Source organism: Syngnathus leptorhynchus, chromosome 2, assembly GCF_054491065.1.
Source record: "Syngnathus leptorhynchus isolate UIUO chromosome 2, UIUO_Slep, whole genome shotgun sequence".
Lineage (NCBI taxonomy): Eukaryota > Metazoa > Chordata > Actinopteri > Syngnathiformes > Syngnathidae > Syngnathus > Syngnathus leptorhynchus.
The window spans coordinates 23129923-23149757 of record NC_141196.1 but is presented as its reverse complement, the minus strand read 5'-3'; the positions used below and the strand labels follow the sequence as shown (position 1 = coordinate 23149757).

Genomic DNA, 19835 nt, shown 5'->3' with positions numbered 1-19835 from the left:
ATGTTAAGTCAAGGAAGAGAATTAATTTGAGTTATTGTTGTAAACACTCTTTTGAGTAGGCACTACTTTAAATAGGGGGAGGTGTCATGGATGTATATTTATTTAGTAGTTTTGTACGGTTGGCGTTGCACCGTTGTTGAATGAGACATAGCGGGAGGGTCACGGGACCTAGAAGACGAGAGATGTGCGGAGAGAGACACGTTCATAGAGAGCTTGAGGCTGGAATAAAGTAGCCCGTGTTAAACCGTTTGCCTACCGTCGATCATCGGACACGTAAGTATTGCTGCGTAACAAGAGGTTTGTACTGCTTCGTGCACCAACTGCACCCTTCTGTTAGAGAGGTTGTCCCTGCTAGAGGGACGTGTCCGCCAGTTAGAGCAGAATAGTGCGATAACAGTAGATGTGGCGGACACAGTCGCGGACTGTAGTCAGCCCGCTAGGCCCGTTAGCATTAGCCCCAAGCGGCTTGCTAATCGTGATGAGCCAGGTAAGACTCATAGCCGTCCAAAGTCATCTCGGTCTACTGGCCCTCGCACCTTGGTCATAGGTGACTCCATCACCCAAAATATCACGCTTAAAAATCCAGCCACGGTAATGTGTATTCCTGGGGGAAGAGCACCCGACATAGAAGCTAATCTTAGGGAGCTGACTCGCAATAGGACTAGTCAACAGCGTAGTTCCAACAACACTAGCTACTCGGATATAGTGATACACGTCGGCGCCAATGATGTTAGGATGAGGCAATCTGAGATCACAAAGAGAAACATAGCGAGGACTTGTGATCTCGCCAGAAAGATGAGTCGGCATCGAGTATTTGTCTCTGGCCCCCTGCCTGGGAGAGGCTCTGATGAGAGGTTTAGTAGATTAGTCTCCCTTAATCGATGGATGGCTGGGTTCTGTAAAAGCAGGGACTGTATTTTATAGATAACTGGTCCTCTTTCTGGGGCCGCCCCGACCTGCTGAGGAAGGACGGCCTTCATCCTAACCGTGAAGGCGCCTTCACTCTTTCTAGGAATATAGATTACTGTTTGAGCCACTCATGACAGGTCACCTTAGAGCAGGCCGGGGCACAGGTGACTAGACCACCTGTCAGGATGGGTTTGGAGTCAGTTAAGTTAAAGTTAACTAACGCTAGGCTAGACTTCCAGCATGCACATAGCTCCTTGTGTAGACTAGAGCGTCACAGTTTGAATAGTGCTACAGTACACATGAACACACTTTCTACTGAGGTGGCAGACAAATCCAATCGCTCCACCCTGACCGGTATAGCTGATGATACGGTGCCTGTTTCAGATAATATTACGTGTGTACCAAATATTTACTATCAAATTCCTACGGTCGTATCGTCCCACCGCGCTAATAAACAATTGAGAGGTGATGTCAGGCCTAGAGAACACAATCTTACTTTCATTTCGTTTAAAAGTCCTTTGATAAATACAAACCCTGATCAACCGATTACACTTAAACTTGGTTTTATGAATATTAGATCGCTTCATAAGAAAGCAGTTCTCGTTAATGACCTCATCACGGAACATAATCTAAATATATTTGGTCTTTGCGAGACCTGGTTAAAATCTAATGAACTGCTATCGCTTAATGAGGCCTCGCCTCAAAATTTTGTGAGCTCGCATGTGGCGCGTCCTCGAAAAAAGGGTGGGGGTGTTGCCCTCATCTCAAATTCCGACCTTAGATTTACGCCTCGTTCGAATAACGAATTTAAAACAATTGAAGTTCTCACTGTCCGATCCACCGCTTTACCGTCATTTTATCTTGCTGTTATTTACCGTCCACCTGGAGCTTACTCTGGCTTCCTGGATGAATTTTCAGAATTCGTGGCTGATCTCGTGACAAATGCGGATAATATAATAATCATGGGCGATTTTAACATCCACATGAATTTACCGTCAGAGCCACTTACTTCGGCGTTTCAGACTCTAATTGATACGTTTGGTTTTACGCAAGCCGTACAGGTACCAATGCATAAGAATGGTAATACCTTAGATCTGGTATTATCCCGAGGAGTGGCAACCTCTAATATAACAGTACTGCCATACACTACTGTTTTGTCTGATCACTACTTAATAAAATTTTAAATTTTAGTTCTTAGTCAAAGACAAGAGAGCAATCAGAATTATAGCAGCAGTAATATTAACTCCATGACTGCTACTGCGCTATCTGAGCTACTGCCACCAGCAACTGCCGTAATTCCCTCATATACCGGCTCTATTGATAATCTTACAAATGAATTCAATGCTACATTGTTAAATGACATCGACTGGCGCCGCTACGTCTGAAAACTCGCCGTAGATTGCCTACTCCGTGGTTCACAGATGAAACACATTTGCTTAAGCAATTAAGTAGAAAGCATGAGCACAAATGGCGTTTATCCAAACTTGAGGTTTTCCATCAGGCGACAGCCTCCTGAAATATAAAGATGCGCTTATCTTAGCAAAAACTCGTTATTTTTCGCAGGTCATTAATCTCAATAACAATCCTAAATACCTATTTGATAAAGTGGCAAAGCTAACTCTAGGCCAGCCGACCCCCGATAGCTCCTTTCACTCAGCTGACAAGTTCATGAAATTCTTTGCTCAAAAGATTGAATCCATTAGGGATGAGATCAAGATGACCATTCCGATAACTCAGTCGGGACCGCCGATTACCGGCACTGACGATCATGCAATAACCCTCTCAAATTTTAAAAGCGTGTCCCTCGAAAGGCTTACACAATTAGTTAGTGCGGCTAAACAAACAAACTCGACCCGCTTCCAGCCAAACTATTTAAAGAATTATTTCAAATCTTAGGACCGTCCGTTTTAAATATAATTAATCTGTCTGTCTCCTCTAGGATAGTGCAAACAGCCTTTAAAACCGCTATCATTAAACCGCTACTTAAGCGACCAAATCTTGACCCGGATTGTCTCAGTAACTATAGGCCAGTTTAAAATCTCCCATTCATAGCAAAACTTCTTGAAAAGGTAGTAGCGCAGCAACTTATTGATTACACGGTCGCTAATAATCGATATGAATCTTTTCAGTCTGGTTTTAGAGCTAATCATTCCACTGAGACAGCACTTGCTAAAGTGACTAATGATCTCCTCATAGCTATGGATTCAAACACTTCATCGGTATTGTTACTACTCGATCTGAATGCTGCCTTCCACACTGTAGACTTCGATATTTTATTAGAGCGTCTTAAAGGTTGTGTTGGTATTTCGGGGTCAGCACTAGGCTGGTTTCATTTGTATCTATCAGACAGGACGCACCGAGTGGTCCATGGCAATGCGTCCTCTGAGCTCTATAAAGTTACGTGTGGTGTCCCACAGGGATTGATCGGTACTAGGACCAATTCTATTTAATATTTATATGATTCCGCTTGGGGACATAATACGTAAATATAATATTAGTTTTCAATGTTACGCGGATGTCACCCAATTATATATGCCGTTATCAATGACAGATCCGCGGGACTGTTGTAATCTTGAGGCATGCCTTGCGGAGATCAAGCAATGGATGTCTCTCAACTTCCTTCGTCTGAACCTAGATAAAACTGAGATGTTGATAATTGGTCCAGCTCGTTATCAACATTTATTTAAGGAAACCACTATAACTATAGATAACTGTACTATCACTCAGAGTGATACTGTAACTAATCTCAGGGTAATATTTGACCAAACGCTCTCCTTTCAAAAGCACATTAAGAAGATAACCAGAATAGCATTTTTTCACCTTTGTAATATTGCTAAGATTCGCCCAATCCTCTCGACCGGTGATGCGGAAATTATTATACATGCGTTTATCACATCGCGCCGGGACTACTGTAATGCATTATTCTCTGGTCTTCCCAAGTCCATTTTCAAAAGTCTACAGTTAGTACAAAATGCTGCTGCAAGGCTGCTCTCACGGACAAGAAAATTTGATCACATTACCCCAATATTAGCCAATTTACACTGGCTCCCGGTCCATTTAAGATGTGACTTCAAGGTTCTTCTATTAACCTATAAATTAGCGCCTTCATATCTCGTCGACTTAGTCGTTCCTTATGTTCCGTCTCGTAACCTTTGTTGGCAAAACGCTAGTCTTTTAGTGACACAGAGGGCCAAGAAAATGTCTGCAGGGGCTAGAGCATTTTCTATTCGGGCTCCAGAGCTCTGGAATGCCCTACCAATGGATATTAGAACTGCTACCTCAGTAGAAACATTTAAGACACGTTTAAAGACATATTTCTATGATATGGCCTTTAATTAACCTGTAGTGGCCGATTCGGCTGGAGTTTGTTTTTGCTCCCTCTCCCCGACCCCACTCCCCCCACCCCTTCCCGGCTGGGGAGGTGGTTAGGTGACACCCAAGATTCTCGTGGACCAATTCAGCATGAGGGAACTGCAGCGGATTACCCTCCTAGTGGACACTGCCAGGACAATCGAAGGCACCTCCGACAGCTCTTCACTTTGGCCTGGACATCCACTTTTTGAATTCCATATTATGTATTTTATGTGCCCTCTTTGCATCCATTGCAGCCTGGTGATCCTGAAAGGGGGATCCTTCCATCTGTGGTCCCTTCTCAAGGTTTCTCATTTTTCCCCTGGTAGGGTTTTTTTGAGTTTTTCCTTGCCCTTTTGGGAGCCCAAGATCAGGGGATGCTTTGAGAATAATTGTCAATTGATTGTCTATGTGAAGCCCTTTGAGACTGCTTGTGATTTAGGGCTGTACAAATAAACTTGACTTGACTTGACTTAAACACAAGAGTCCCTCCTTTCCTGACAACATAAATGCATCAAATGTATCACAACATGTGCTACTACACACTACTTCACTACAAACTTTGTCACTGCACGATAACATTCCTCACTCCTTTCCTTAGACATGTTGCTCCTCCCTGCCTCTGTGAACAGATAAGCTCGAGGTTCCGTACTGCTGGCGTCTGAACCAGTCAGACCTAGTCCTGGGCGGGCTGGAGCCTATCCGAGCTGAATTCGGGCAGTAAGTGAAGGACATCCTAAACTGGTTGCCAGCCAATAGACAAACATGGACAAAGAACCATCCACAATCACACCTACGGACAATTTGGAGCACATGTTTTTGTAATGTGGGAGGAAATGGGAGTACCCGAAAGAAACCCACACTGAGAACAGGGAGAACAGGCAAACTCCACAGGAGAAGACTGGAGCCGGAATCAAACCCTGCACCTCTGAACCGTGAGGCAGACGTGCCTCACCGTGTTGCCATTGAATAACGTGTTTTGTGCAAATTAAGATTTGTTGTTGAGTTCTTAACCTTGCCTCAATATCTTCAATGGATTGAATCTTCCTGGATTGTTTTCATGGAAGTTGCAATGTACAAAGTGGTAGTAATCTGGATATTCATAGCATTCTAATTTGTGCAACCTTATTAACCGTTGTTTTGGTGTCCTTTCCGCTGGCCTTGCATTGCCAAATCAGAGAGAACACAAGAGGATAAATTATGCACTCTGCTTGCAGGTAGTTTACTTGCAGTTCACTTCAAGCTATTCTCACGCAGGCAGGGTATTTTATGTTGTGCCAGAATAATGAACAGCTCGCTGGTAAATAGAAAAAGCTCAAACAAAACATAATACGTATAACCGAGCGTAAAATGTCCATCCCTTTAAAAAAATATATTTGAAAAGAACTGAAATCATTGAAATAAATGTAAATGATGTTTACATTCAGCTCACACACTGCCCAATACTAGCCATTTGGTATCGATGTGATACCAATACTCACATTGACATTGATTCTATCGATACTTGGATCAATTTGCACAGCCCTAGTGATGATCGGCTGTGATGATCGGCCATGAAAGGCTTTGATCAAAAATACAAGCCACTGTTTTTAACTAATATTGACCGGTCAAGTAATGCAGCAGGTCATGCTCAAGCCATATTTATTAGAGTGGTCTCTGGATTTGTATGCCTGCACGCTATGGTATGTCCTCTAGTTTGGAATTCTAGCGTGCAACCTTACTTTGAAACCCTAACCCTAGGAGGAAAATCTAAGCCCAGTTGGAAATCCTTACCATAGTTTGAAACCCTAACAAAACTCTAACCCTAATATGAAACACTACTCTAAAACCTTAACCTCAGTTTGAAACCCTGCTTTGAAATCCTAACCCCAATTTGAGACCCTACTTCAAAACCCTATACCAAATTTGAAACACTACTTAAAAACCCTAACCCTTGTTTTAGTTCTAGTGCAGTCTCCCCCTCAGCAAAAAGGAGCACAATGTAAACATGTGAGATACAGTTGAAATTCAGGTGTCTACCACGAGAGTAGGAAATACAAATATGAACATGCAACGGCGTCTGCCCGGATGCCGAAAGTTTTCAAGACACCTGTTTATTCAGAAACCGGACTAATGGCTTTTCTCACAAGCTCACTCTCCTTAAACCAGCATCCTTGTTGTCTCTCATCCAAAACACATTCAACAGCTCACACACTGCCAGATCCCAAAGCCCAAGGTCAGCTGCCACAGGGTTCCCAAAATGCTTACAACAGACAAGACAGTGGGCACTGCCTCCTCGCGGACAGAGGAGGAACAGCCTTTCACAATGCGTGAATATTACAGTAATCCCTCGCCACTTCGCACGTAATCTCTCGCGAAAGGGTTTCTTTGCGAGTTTATAAGTGACAGGAGAATGGCGTTTAAATACACGCTGATAGCGCAGGTCAGCAAGCTTGCGTTGTGCATCGTGGTGGCATCTCATTACACAGCAGATCAGACAAACAGGAATCAGGTGGTAGACGTGCGTCAAAGCAGACAAAACAGCGAGGACTTCTTCTTCTTCTTCTTCGTTGGGGTTTAACGGCAGCTTGCATCCTATTAGTTGCATTGCCGCCCCTACTTTTTTTTTCTTTTTTTTTTTTTTTTCACATTACAACTCTAAATTCTCCTCACCAGACCAGTGCTTTTTAAAAACTCAAAAAAACAGCGCTTACCCCTCCCACTTGACCCTACTTCCAGAATGGTTTTCACCGATATTCCCTCAAGCCCTTCTGTCCGCAGCTTCTCCACCAACACAACCCTTTGCCCATAATATTTCCTACAGGAAAGCAGCGCATGTTGCACCGTCTCCTCCTCCTGACACTCAGAGCACAGCCCATCCCGGTGTTTCCCCAGAAGGTGGAGAGTGCTGTTAAGAAAAGTATGTCCTATCCTCAGTCTGGCAATAATGACTTCATCCTTCCTTTTCCACCCTCCTCTCCCACACTCATGAACTGACTCAGCCACTCTACTACACACTGAGAACAGGTCCCTCCCTCTGCTCTCCTGCTCCCACCGCTGTTGCCACTGCAGCATCACTTCCCTCCACACAACACTTTTACCCTCAGACTTAGACAGTGCTATGTTGATCTCCACTCGCTCTTTTTTCACTGCCTCTTTTGCCAGTTTGTCAGCCCTCTCATTCGCCAGGATACCCACATGTGCTGGAACCCACATCAGTGCTACCTTAACCCCCCTTGCTGCGACATCCCTAACAGCCAAAAGAATTTCCTGAATAAGGTCCTGTCGGCTCAGGGAACTGCCCCTCCCAATACTTTTAACTGCAGACACAGAGTCACTACATACCAAGAAATTACAATTTACAAGTTGCTCCGCCCATTGCACTGCCATCAGGATAGCAGCTAATTCCACAGTGAACACACTTAGATTGTCCGATGTTCTCTTACATGACTGCACATTTAATTTAGCTGTATATCAACCTATGGGGGCCTCAGCTGCCACAGAGGAGTCACTGGCCACAATACCACTGGGCAGAAATTCATGCCGTAAACAGCCACCTCTTGCGCCACTGTCTCCCCAGTCCACCCAAAGCTTTCCCCTCTCCCTGCCCCTCTCTCCCAGCTCGCCTGAAATGCCGACTTAACTGGATGGTCATCCCCTTGGCACCTCAGGCTAACCCAGTAATTAGCCTGGAGCTGCTTCCTTCTAAAACTGAGTGGCATTTCTCCTACCTCCACTTGCAATGAGCACACTGGAGAAGACCTCACCGCCCCTGTGCACACCCTCAATGCTGCCGCTTGAACCACATCCAGCCTAGCTAACTGGGACTTTGACGCAGACCCATAAACCACGCTCCCATACTCTATTCTGGATCTTATCAAGGACACATATATCTGCCTCAAAGATGACTTACTTGCTCCCCACTCTGTTCCAGCCAGACATCTCATTACATTTAAAACTTTCTTAGATTTATCAATCACGTATGTAATGTGGTCCCTCCACGTGATCCGTACATCAAAAAGCACTCCCAGAAACTTAAAACACTTCACCTTCTCCAGGCTCTTTCCGTACAGCTGCACCTGCATACTCTCCTCAACCTTCCTTCTAGTAAAAAACATACATTTAGTCTTATCTACAGAGAATCTAAAACCCCATTTCCTTCCCCAATACTCTACCTGCGTTACAGCTTCCTGTACTTTCTTCACAATATGTTTCATATTTTTTCCCCTCTTCCACAAACCCACATCGTCTGCAAACAATGACTTGCCTACTCCTGGGTGCAGGTCTGTAAAAACATCATTAATCATTACATTGAACAATAATGGGCTTATCACACTTCCCTGCGGGATCCCATTTTTAACAAAGCACCTCCTGGAGATTTCTAGGCCTATCTTAACCTGAATACTTCTGTTACTTAAAAACTCTATTACCCAATTAAACATACTTCCACCCACCCCCAGTAAGTGCAACTTTATCAAAAGACCGTCCACCCACAGCATATCATACGCTTTCTCTACATCTAAAAACACTGCCGCAACCGTCTCTTTCCTTACCTGAGCTGTCCTGATTTCATGCTCCAAGCATACCAGTGAATCAGTAGTACTTCTCCATTTTCTAAATCCACTCTGACAACTGGCCATCAGTCCTCTTTCCTCCATAAAATGCATCAGTCTCCCATTCACCAGTCTCTCCATTAATTTACCCATATGTGATGTTAAGGCTATAGGCCTATAATTTGCCGGATTGCTTGCATCTTTCCCCGGCTTTCTAATGGGTATAATAACCGCTTCTTTCCATCCTGATGGGATCTTCCCCTCCTCCCAGACTTTATTATACAAGTTCAACAACTTCCGCAATCCCACATCCCTTAAATGCCTCAACATGATATAACAAACACCATCTTTACCCGGAGCCGAGTTCTTACATTTAGCCAGTGCCCTCCTCAATTCCCCTACTGTGAATGGGTCATTATACTTATCCTCCAATAACCCTTTCTTGTGAAAAGCCCCTGCATACACACCTTTAGTTTCCTCTCTGCCCCTACTCTCTTCCTCTGCCAGGTTATTGGGACTATGTACTTTGCTCAGAGTGTTCACCATCATTTCTGCCTTCTCCACATTTGTTATAGCTACCTGGCCCCCATCCAAAAGGATTGGGTAACCCCACTCCCTCCTATTACCTCCCATTTTTCTAATCATCCCCCACACTTCACCTATTGTGGTTGTGCTCCCAATAGAACTACAGTACCCCCTCCAATACGCCCTTTTCGTTTCTCTGATAGTCCTCCTGACCACTGCCTGCAACCTCTTATACTCAATCAGATGTTGGCAATTATGAGTCCTCTTCAGTACTCTTAAAGATCTATTTCTGTTCTTAACTACCTCTCCACACTTATCATTCCACCATGGAACCGCTTTCCTCTTATTCCTGCCTGTACTTTTGGGTATTGTAGTCTCTGCCGCCAGAAGAATAAACTGCCGCACCTCTAATTCATATTCCTCCACATCACTAGTTTCTCGCCCTGCAATAAGAAATGCATCACTCACTACCCCAAAAGTTTCCCAGTCGGCCTTACTGAACACCCACCTTCCACTCCTATCCTCTACATTCAACGCCACACTAACGTCCATTTTACACAGAATTGGATAGTGATCACTCCCTATGGTCCCTCTTTCATATACCTCCCATTCACACCTCGGCGCCAGTCTACCAGACACTAAAGTAAGATCTAATACGGATTCCTTTCCAGTTCTTACATCTATCCTAGTCTTTCTACCATCGCTAACACACACTAAATTTCTACCATTCAACATATCTTCGATTACCTGCCCATCATTATCTGTTTTTTCCCCTCCCCATAATGTATTATGAGCGTTAAAATCCCCGCACCATATAACACTATCACCATCCTGTCCCTCTACCTTCTCCAACTCATTCAACTTCAGCTGCTTACTTGGATTATAATAGTTTATTATCCCTACTTTCCTCCTGCCCGCCCAAACTTCCACCACCACATACTCCTGCTCTGTCCCTCGACCCACTACTCTGTACGGCACTCCCTTCCTTACAAATGTTGCACACCCCCTTCCATTACCGTGATCCCTATCCCTCCTGAAGACAACATAGTCACTCAAAACGAAATCCAGGTTAGGTCTTAACCATGTCTCCTGTACACATATAATATCTGGCTTAACACTCCTGCTGTCAATAAATTTCTTAAAATCTTGGCCATTCGCTACCAAACTCCTAGCATTCCATTGTAAGAGTAACATAATCAGTAGATTATCCTACACTACCTGCTTTCTGGTTTGGCTGTCCATTCAGCCCCTCCCTTATCTCCTCCCACTTTAATCCTACCAAGCCTAGATGTTGAATAGCAGCCTTCGTGATGATTTGAATCCTCTCAGTCTTGGACTTAACCTCAGCTGTAGCATTAATTACCCCTGCAATGTATATAACCAGCTCCTTCTTCTCTCCCTGTGCCCTGGACTCCTTTTCCCTGCTTGTTTCCTGCCTCTGGCTCCCAGCATTCCCTGAGCCGACCTCCACTCCGACCTTCCCTCCACCATTCCTCTCCGTTCCCCCCACCCGTCTGGCTGCCTCAGCATAGGATACTTTGTCCTTCACCTTTACATTCTGAATCTTCACCTCCCTTCTCATCACTTCACATCCCCAGTACGCCGCGCTGTGCTTCCCACCACAATTGCAGCATTTTGGACTCACTCCCTCACCACACTCCCCATAGTCATGGTCTCCCCCACACTTAGCACATCTATTGACCCCTCTACAGAACTTTGCCACATGTCCAAACTTCTGACACTTAAAACACCTCATTGGCTTCTGCACGTACTCTCTCACTCTGTACCTCATGAATCCGAGATACACCTCCTCAGGTATCTCCTTCGAACTGAATAGCACTAGCACAGACTCAGTGACACTCTTCTCAACCCCCCTAGTCAACCGCTGCGCACCCTGCACCACATCACACTTCATCTTGAGGCTCCTCACAAGCTCCTTCACATCCATAGACACTGGAATCCCATATATCACACCTTTATTTCCTTCTCCTCCCACCCTCGCCACCTTTTCCACCACACTCTTCCCAACTACTTGCAGCCTTTGAGCTTTTGCAACCTGCTCCTCAGAGGTACACACAAGCAACAGATTGCCGTCATTCAACACTTTCGCAAACTCCACCTCTCCAACCTGTTTTCCAATTACTTTGGTCAATTTAACTGGATCCATACCCTTCACGCCACCCTCTCCTTCAAACCTCACTACAACCCTCCATGTCTCCTCTTTCCTCTGCCTTTCTGCAACTTCCCTGAGACGCTTCACTCCCCTACTCCCCACCATTTCCCAACTCCAACTCCCCTCCTCTTCCTTATCCCCCTCACCCATACCCCAACTACTACCTTCCTGTGACCCAGCCATGGCCAGAGAAGAGAATAATAGCAGGCGTAATGTGTTATGGCGCAATTTTTTATTTATTTATTTTTTTCCCCCCCAGCCCGGCACCGCCATAACTGGCTCGCTACCTTCGAAATATTTAAATCCTAGGTTCTTTTGGAAGAATTTCCATACAAGTTTTGTGCAGTTCCAAGCAAACGCTCCTCGAATACGTGTCAGTGCGAGTGCTCTCTTCCCGCCATGTCCTCGTCCTCGAGCACAAGTCAGAATTCGTGGCACCAACAGCGAGGACTGACGGCGATTGGTGTCTATATACACGCCCTAACCCGCGAGAGAGGGTTTAAAAAGCTCTAATATTGTGCATTGGACCACAATGCAACAGGAAATTCATGCGCAACAGTGACACACTTCGGTTTCGCTGTGCATGAGGTTGGACACTTCGCATTACTTGGCAAGGTAAACCACACTTTTACTTAACTTACAATCCACCCATGCACTCTAGTGGCCAACAAGAAATACTATTTGTTGGAAACTTCAATACATTGGTGTTTAAATTTCTAAATAATGCATCTATTTCGCGGATGTCCGTTTTTCGCGGGTGGTTCTGGAAGCAGCCCCAGCGAAAAAACGAGGGCTCACTATACTTTAATATCTGAGACCTGAGTATGTGTGTGAACATTTTCAAAACCGTGTTACATTGGTGTAAAAACCCTGTTCAACAAATGCATATTTAACAATTCACACGCAGAATTGTACACACAATAAAAAAAAAAAACGTGTATGTATACTGTGCCTATAATTGTGGACCTGAACCCCCTCTAGAAATAACTTTCACTGGTATTCTGGCCTATCAGAATGACTAAATGTCGCACACATATTTAGTAGAATGTACGTAAGCATGTGCAGTACATATACACATCAATATTTTGCGACATAAAGAAAAAAACATTTAATGTGTGCGAAGTAGGCAGGCACGAAGAACGCTGTGACTCCTCCCTACTTGCCCGTGTACTTGAGCAAGAAATAAACACGATATTGATATTTTAATGACGAAATAATTCACAAAATTCCGTGAAAGAAAAGGGTCCTTTGGATTTACTTCATTTGAACATGCAAGTCAGTTGCACGTGATTAAAAGTGGTCGCTGCGTGTGCCCTTTCCGTCTTCTCAAAATAACTGAACTAAAATGACTTTTTTTTTTTTTTTTTTTTTACTTTTCACGTGCTGGGGAAAACTAAGCGTGCGAGCCAGGTTACACACGTCTCATTTCCACGCGGAGAGCGGAAAGTAAACCAAGTTATTTCCTCGCCTGTCCTGGCCGCGCGTCTGCAGCAGGTGTAAGGACGCAACATCCACATGGAGACTTTAAGACAGCGTTCACGGTTTGAGAGGAATGGGACGGAGGTGAAACTTGGGGAAACCAAATCACCGTTAAAAACCAAAAACAATGCCCGTCTCAGCACAGGTGGGTTATTTCCCTATAATGTGAGGTCATTAGAAGGTTGTGATTGCTTTGTCAATTCACTCCAACTTAAAGTTATTGTTTCTTTTCTCTATACAGAAGTGCTGAGGATTGCGGCATTTTGTGTTATTTTCCGCATCTTGAACTGTTTTCTGGTTCAGAGCAGCTTCGTTCCAGATGAGTACTGGCAGGCTGTGGAAGTCTCCCACCACATGGCCTTCAAATATTCTTTGATCTCAATTCATTTTGACAGCATCAATGCATTTTTTCAGTCGTGTCCTTTTTTTCAACTCGAGCCAATCCCAGTGGACTTTGGTCTCAAACTTAGTACACACCAAAATTTTATTTAAATCTGCTAGTCACATTCAGTAAACTTATTTTACCATTTTTGTGAACACCTTAACAATGTGACTTATGGCCATCTGACATGGGAATGGAAGGAAGGCATAAGAGGCTTCACCTATCCCCTCTTCTTCGCCATCATCTATAAAGTACTACATTGTACTGTGACTCTGTGTGTATTATGGCAAGTGTATTTTTTTTCATCTGTTCATTCAGTCATGTTTAGTTCAGAAAATATTTTTTTTATTTAAATTAGTTTGTTTTCTCTGCAGATAAGTTTGCCCCGCCTACTTCATGCACTATTCACTGCGTTTGCAGATTTCAAATTCCTCTTCCTTGTTGAAGAGCTGGACGGTACCTCGCCCTATCCGTTTCTTTCTTGAGGAAATATCCAGTCCATCATGTTTTGATTGTGTTTGTGCGTGCAGTTCTTCTGCCACCTGTGCTCATGGTTCACATGGTACTGTTGCAGCAGAACGCTGAGTAACAGCGTGGAGGCCACCATCACTTGTCTGGCTCTCTGTTACTTCCCCCTGCCTGGATCCAAAACACACAGCAGGTCTACTTCATGTCATCAACATTTCTAGATGTGCCACGAATTTCTGGTTGACATCTCGTTCGTGTTTTTTTCCCCTTCAGCAAAAAATATTTGAGCCTCGTTGCACTGGCGGCTATTGTTCGCCCGACGGCCTTGATTTTCTGGCTTCCGCTGTTGATTTATCATTTCTGGCTAGAAGACAACAAACTGAGACTGGTGGTGCATGACTACATTCCCATTGGGTAATTGTGTTTCTAATTTGATATATTATCATCATATTATCATATTTCTTTTTTTTCGCGTCTGTTTAGCGCCAACAGTGCTTTTGTCTCCTTTGTAGGGCTTTAGCCGTTGTGATTCCAACCATAATTACTCCATATATTTTATATATATATCCATCCATTTTCTGAACCGCTTAGTCCCCGCGGGCGTGCTGGAGCCTATCCCAGCGGTCATCGGGCAGCAGGCGGGGGACACCCCGAACCGTTTGCCAACCAATCGCAGGGCACACAGAGACGAACAACCATTTGCACTCGCACTCACACCTAGGGACAATTTGGAGTGCTCAATTGGCCTATTTGGCATGTTTTTGGGATGTGGGAGGAAACCGGAGTGCCCGGAGAAAACCCACGTGGACACGGGGAGAACATGCAAACTCCACACAGGGAGGGCCGGAGGTGGAATCGAACCCACACCCTCCTAACTGTGAGGCGGACGTGTTACCCACTGCCCCACCGAGCCGCCTTATTTTTTTTTTATTTTTTATTTTTCCTCTTTAAACCAGTCACCCTTAATTGGTTTCACAGTTATAATAATGGCCCTCTGAAAGAAATCATAACTTCGATAAACGAGTTTGACTCCACTGGTATAATTATATTCTGAAAGTATGGCTTTTAGTTTTGGTATAGGACCCCGGGAATTTAAGGGTCTCCATATTTGTCCACCCGAATGAAACATTTCTGAAGGTGCCACCGTCCAGTGTGCCACTGCGCCAGTGTCTAGTGGGTGTGAATTAAAGGATGTTTTTGGTTCATCAGTTGTTTTCTTTTGTGTAAGTGGGTCTTCGTACATTTCAACTTCCTGAAGGTAAACGTCTTGGACGGATGGGCCAGTCATTTCGGCACCCACCCATGGCACTGGTACCTCACTCAGGGCTTCCCGGTCATAATTGGCCCCCATCTGCCATTCTTTTTATATGGATGCTTCCTGGCATTTAGAAGATACAAAATCCTGCTGGTGGCCATTGCCTGGACCATCGGGGCATACAGGTAAGGCATCATAATTGTCTCTCTTTCTTTACTACTTGTAAGAATCCTAGTCAGCTTGCACCATACTCAATTTGTTTTTAGCCTGCTTCCTCACAAGGAGTTTAGATTCATCTACCCTGTGCTTCCCTTTTGTATGATCTTCTGTGGTAAGTCCCTGTTGCAACTGTTTACTCACACCATCTAGTGTGTAAATTCTCTTTGAGCTTGACTGTTTACTGCAGTATGTTCTGTTTTGTTATGGATAGTACATGAGTAGTCACTTGAAAATGACTAAAAATGGTGACATCACCATGAATATGAATTTAAATACTACCACATTGTCTTTCACTCTATTGAAGACTTTGTATTACCTTATCTTAAATGTTGTATAACAGGGATTGTCAGTCGGTGGTCCGCAGCCCTTTAATTTTCTGTAACTGTATCGCAGGTGGCCTGCGAAAATGTAAATGTCAAATGATTGTAACAATTTTAAAACTAAAATGTATTTATTATCCATCCATTTTCTGAACCGCTTAGTCCCCACGGGGGTCGCGGGCGTGCTGGAGCCTATCCCAGCCGTCATCGGGCAGCAGGCGGGGGACACCCTGAACTGGTTGCCAACCAATTGCAGGGCACACAGAGACGAACAACCATTCCCACTCGCACTCATACCTAGGGACAATTTGGAGTGCTCAATCGGCCTATCAAGCATGTTTTTGGGATGTGGGAGTAAACCGGAGTGCCCGGAGAAAACCCACGCGGGCTCAGGGAGAACATGCAAACTCCACACAGGGAGGGCCGGAGGTGGAATCGAACCCGTACCCTCCTAACTGTGAGGCGGACATGCTACCCAGTGCCCCACCGAGCCGCCTATGTATTTATTATTTAAACTCTATTTATTTTCCAGATAATTTTGTGAAATCATTTACCAAATTTATTTATCCAAATTATGTCAAATGTAGCTGAGATTCCCAAAATAGACATACAGATGCAAATAAATAGCCTGTGGGTCTATCCTCAGCAAAATAAAATAATATTCTGCCAAAGCAGTGGTCCCCACTTTGCTTCTTGTTCATAATAGTGGTCCCTTGGACAAAACCAGTTGAAAACCCCTGTATAATGTATAGTTAGTTATTTGTTCAGTCACTTTAGTTAGTACTATAAGAAGTGGCCAGTTTACCAAATTTTGCTGATCCATCTTTCATCCATGACCTGGGCACCCTTCGCTTGCTCATCTTAATTAATTCATAATGTAAATGTCTGTCCTCGGCATTTTAAACGTGCCATCAGCCACCGTTGCTTCTGTCACCGGTCCGTCCGTCAGTAAAAAAAAAAGTCATAACAGTCATAGTGCAACAGATAGGAAACCCAATTCGATCAAAGTCATGGAGTGATCAGATCAGAGTATCCACACCATCCGGTGGCGGCCAAAGAACTTCAAAAAGCCTCACCTTATTCACTTATTTTGATTTGAAACCTTAAAACGGGTTCAAAAAGTTTTCAGTTTAAAATGGCTTACTTTCACCGCGACTTCCTTGGAGCCAAGGGTAGAATCAAGTCCAATTCGGTTATTGCGATGTTGGACAAAATATTTTACGGTGGCATACTAAAGCTGAGCAGACACTGTCTCTGAGGCTAACAACTTTTATTGTTTCATCACAGCGTCACAGGCAGAGGTTTCATAATAATCAAGATTTCAAGCACATTAGCTGGCAAATTTACGCTTCACATCCACTTAAAAATTAATGTAAATAATTTAAAAGTTTACTTCACATTTGACCTTTAAGAGGGTATGTATGTTATCTATAGTTCCCTATGAAGGAATATGTCAGTTCCACCAAATACGGTCACCACCAGAGCTTGCATATTCCCATACTAACGCCAATGATGGACATTATAATGTATTGTGAATTCTCTCTTGACAATATAAGTGCTTGATGGGTTTGGAATAAAGAATGGCTGAACCATTTCATGTTTAAGCATTTGCGTGTGTTAACAGGGGCAACGATGGCTCGTATGAAAGCTTGGCGACGAGCAGCCACTGCTGGTTTGTTGGCCTCCAACCTGCCCCTAGCTCTCTACACAGGCCTGATTCACCAGCGTGGAGCTCTGGACATCATGAGCCACATCCATGCACTTTGTCTCCATGTCTCACAGCCAGACGTCCTCTTTGCCATGTCCTGCCACTCAACACCTTACTACAGGTGCCAAATGCTCCATGGGATCCGGAAAGCCTTCCGAGTATTTCTCTATGAACTGTGCAACTCAATTGTAAAAAGAAAAACGATAATGAGGTTGCACAATTTTGCACACCCAATTATAATGGGAGATGTGGCAATGATCTGAGGTAACTAATCATATTCAAACTCATGTTCAATGGGTGAATACCTCTGTTTAATCCAGCCATCAATTTTCCGTACCGCTTTGTCCCCGCGGGGGTTAGGATGTGCTGGAGCCTATCCCAGCGGTCATCGGGCAGTAGGCAGAGGACACCCTGAACTGGTTGCCAGCCAATCGCAGGGCATACAGAGACAAACAACTATCTGCACTCGCTCTCACACCTGGGGTCAATTTTTGAGAGCTCAATCAAGCATGTTTCTGGGATGTGGGAGGAAACCGGAGTGCCCAGAGGAAACCCACACTGGCTCGAGGAGAACATGCAAACTCTACACAGCGAGGGTTGGAGATGGAATTGAACCGGGGCCCTCTTAACTGTGAGGCCGACGTGCTAACCAGTGGGCTAACCAATGTGCCACCGAGCTGCCACCTCTGCTTCATCCCAAAGAAATTTAAAAATGTTCTAGTAGGCTTTTCATTTATTTTATCTGCTCTTTATCTCAACACTGCCAATTTTATTACATACTGTTTGGCAAAAAGGCTCTTTCTCCGGGAATCCAACAAAAAACATCATTCCAAAGTGTTGTGTGGAATTTTGGTGTGGTGTGGGTGTGCAATTCCATTTTAGAGTAAGGTCATATTATGACAAAATTTGAGCAAAAGCACTGTATACTGTCTGGATGGACTGTATGGAGATTTTCAGTTATTTTTCCTCCCCTTGCAGCCACGTCCACTGCCCACTAAAGATGAGGTTCCTCGAGGGCCCGCGTGATCTCAGCCAGCTGGACCATGAGACAGAATCAGAAAGATTCAACAATGACCCACTTCTCTGGCTCCGAACTTCGTATCCACTTGCGGATTCACTTCCTACTCACTTGGTTCTCTTTGATGTAATGGAAAAGGTAAAGGAAAAGTGCAGCCAAATCTGGTTTAAAACCCTTACTTAAATGCTGGTGCGCTTTTATGTTGTAGAAGATCACAGCATTTCTGCGTGAAAACAACTACAGGAAAACAACTGACATATTTCACACTCATTTTCCCGACGGAGGAGTTGGAGGAAGAATCTTTATGAGAGGCACCGATGACTGCAGGACCTCATCTGATTTTTACCTACTGGATGTTCAAAATGTTTTGGCAAGAATATCTATTCTTGTTAGACCAATTATACTTCATTTACCACTATTTGTGTGTAAATTATTTTGAGTGTTAATTTATTTGATATGGTGGACAGTTTGGGATTGTTTGCTGGACCAAACATCAGTTCCAATATGTATATTATAAAATAAATCATCCTAATACAAATGTTAAGCAAAGGTAATGTTTTCCCACCATAGCGTCAAAACATTTAACATTACAGCCCACATTATAACGTTAAAGATCCTCATTATACAGTGGAGCCTCGGTTTTCGAACATCCCGGTTCTCGAACAATTCGGTATTCAACAAAAAATTCGAGATTTTTTTGCTTTGGATGTCGGACGAAATTTGGTTGTCGAAACTCGCGCGATGAGCAGAGAGGACCCGCATGCCAAGTGACTCCGTTCGTTATTACATTCTCGTTACTCTGAGGATTGCATCAACTCTACTCATGCCTCCAAATGAAGTAAGTGGCTCATACTTCATTGTGAGTATGTGCATTGTGTAGTATATTTACTGCTCCAGTAAAGCCATCCTAAAACACAAAGACACTCCTAAAGCAATGCGACAGTGAGCGCCCGGCGCGCTGCGGGCGGTTGCGCGATCGGACCAAATTAAGCTCCCTTCGCACTGAGGTCCACTTAAATTTTGGAAAGTCCAATAGGACTTGAAAAATATTTTCTCAATTTTAGCGACCGGTCTGTCACAATAATGCGACCAGCGCGGTGCAGTTCCGCGTTTGGTGGTGCGCTGCAGTTGCGCAATTGGACAAAATTAAGCTCCCAGCGCACAGGTGTCCACTTAAATTTCGGAAAGTAAATCAGGACTTTAAAAATATTTTCTGAATTTCAGCGACGGCTCTGTCACAATAATGCGACCAGCGCGGTGCCGTTCGGCGGCAAAAAGGATTGCCTGCACTGTATAAATGCAGTGCAGGCAATCCTGGCCTGGATTGTCGTATTCCAGCGACAATTGGGGTCGCTGGAATACGCGATCGGACAGAAATGCGCAAATGAAAAAATGCTTACGAAAGGCGTTTTTTTTTTATTTTTTTATTGGAACGGATTAATATTTTATCCATTATTTGTAATGGGAAAACATGATTCGTAATTCCAACGATTCAC

At 44.1% G+C, this 19835-nt stretch overlaps 1 protein-coding gene across 1 annotated transcript; it reads left to right on the top strand.

Annotated features, from left to right (window-relative positions):
• Positions 1-12031: 12031 nt before the first annotated feature.
• LOC147061298 (GPI alpha-1,2-mannosyltransferase 3-like) lies at positions 12032-18778 on the top strand. The gene is given in 12 exon segments (XM_085932080.1): positions 12032-12105; positions 12889-13114; positions 13211-13334; positions 13524-13643; positions 13731-14012; positions 14093-14233; positions 14332-14357; positions 15022-15259; positions 15341-15405; positions 17238-17442; positions 18300-18477; positions 18548-18778. Coding segments are annotated over 11 exon segments (1719 nt in total). The 5' UTR covers positions 12032-12105; positions 12889-13005.
• The last annotated feature ends 1057 nt before the right edge of the window (positions 18779-19835 follow it).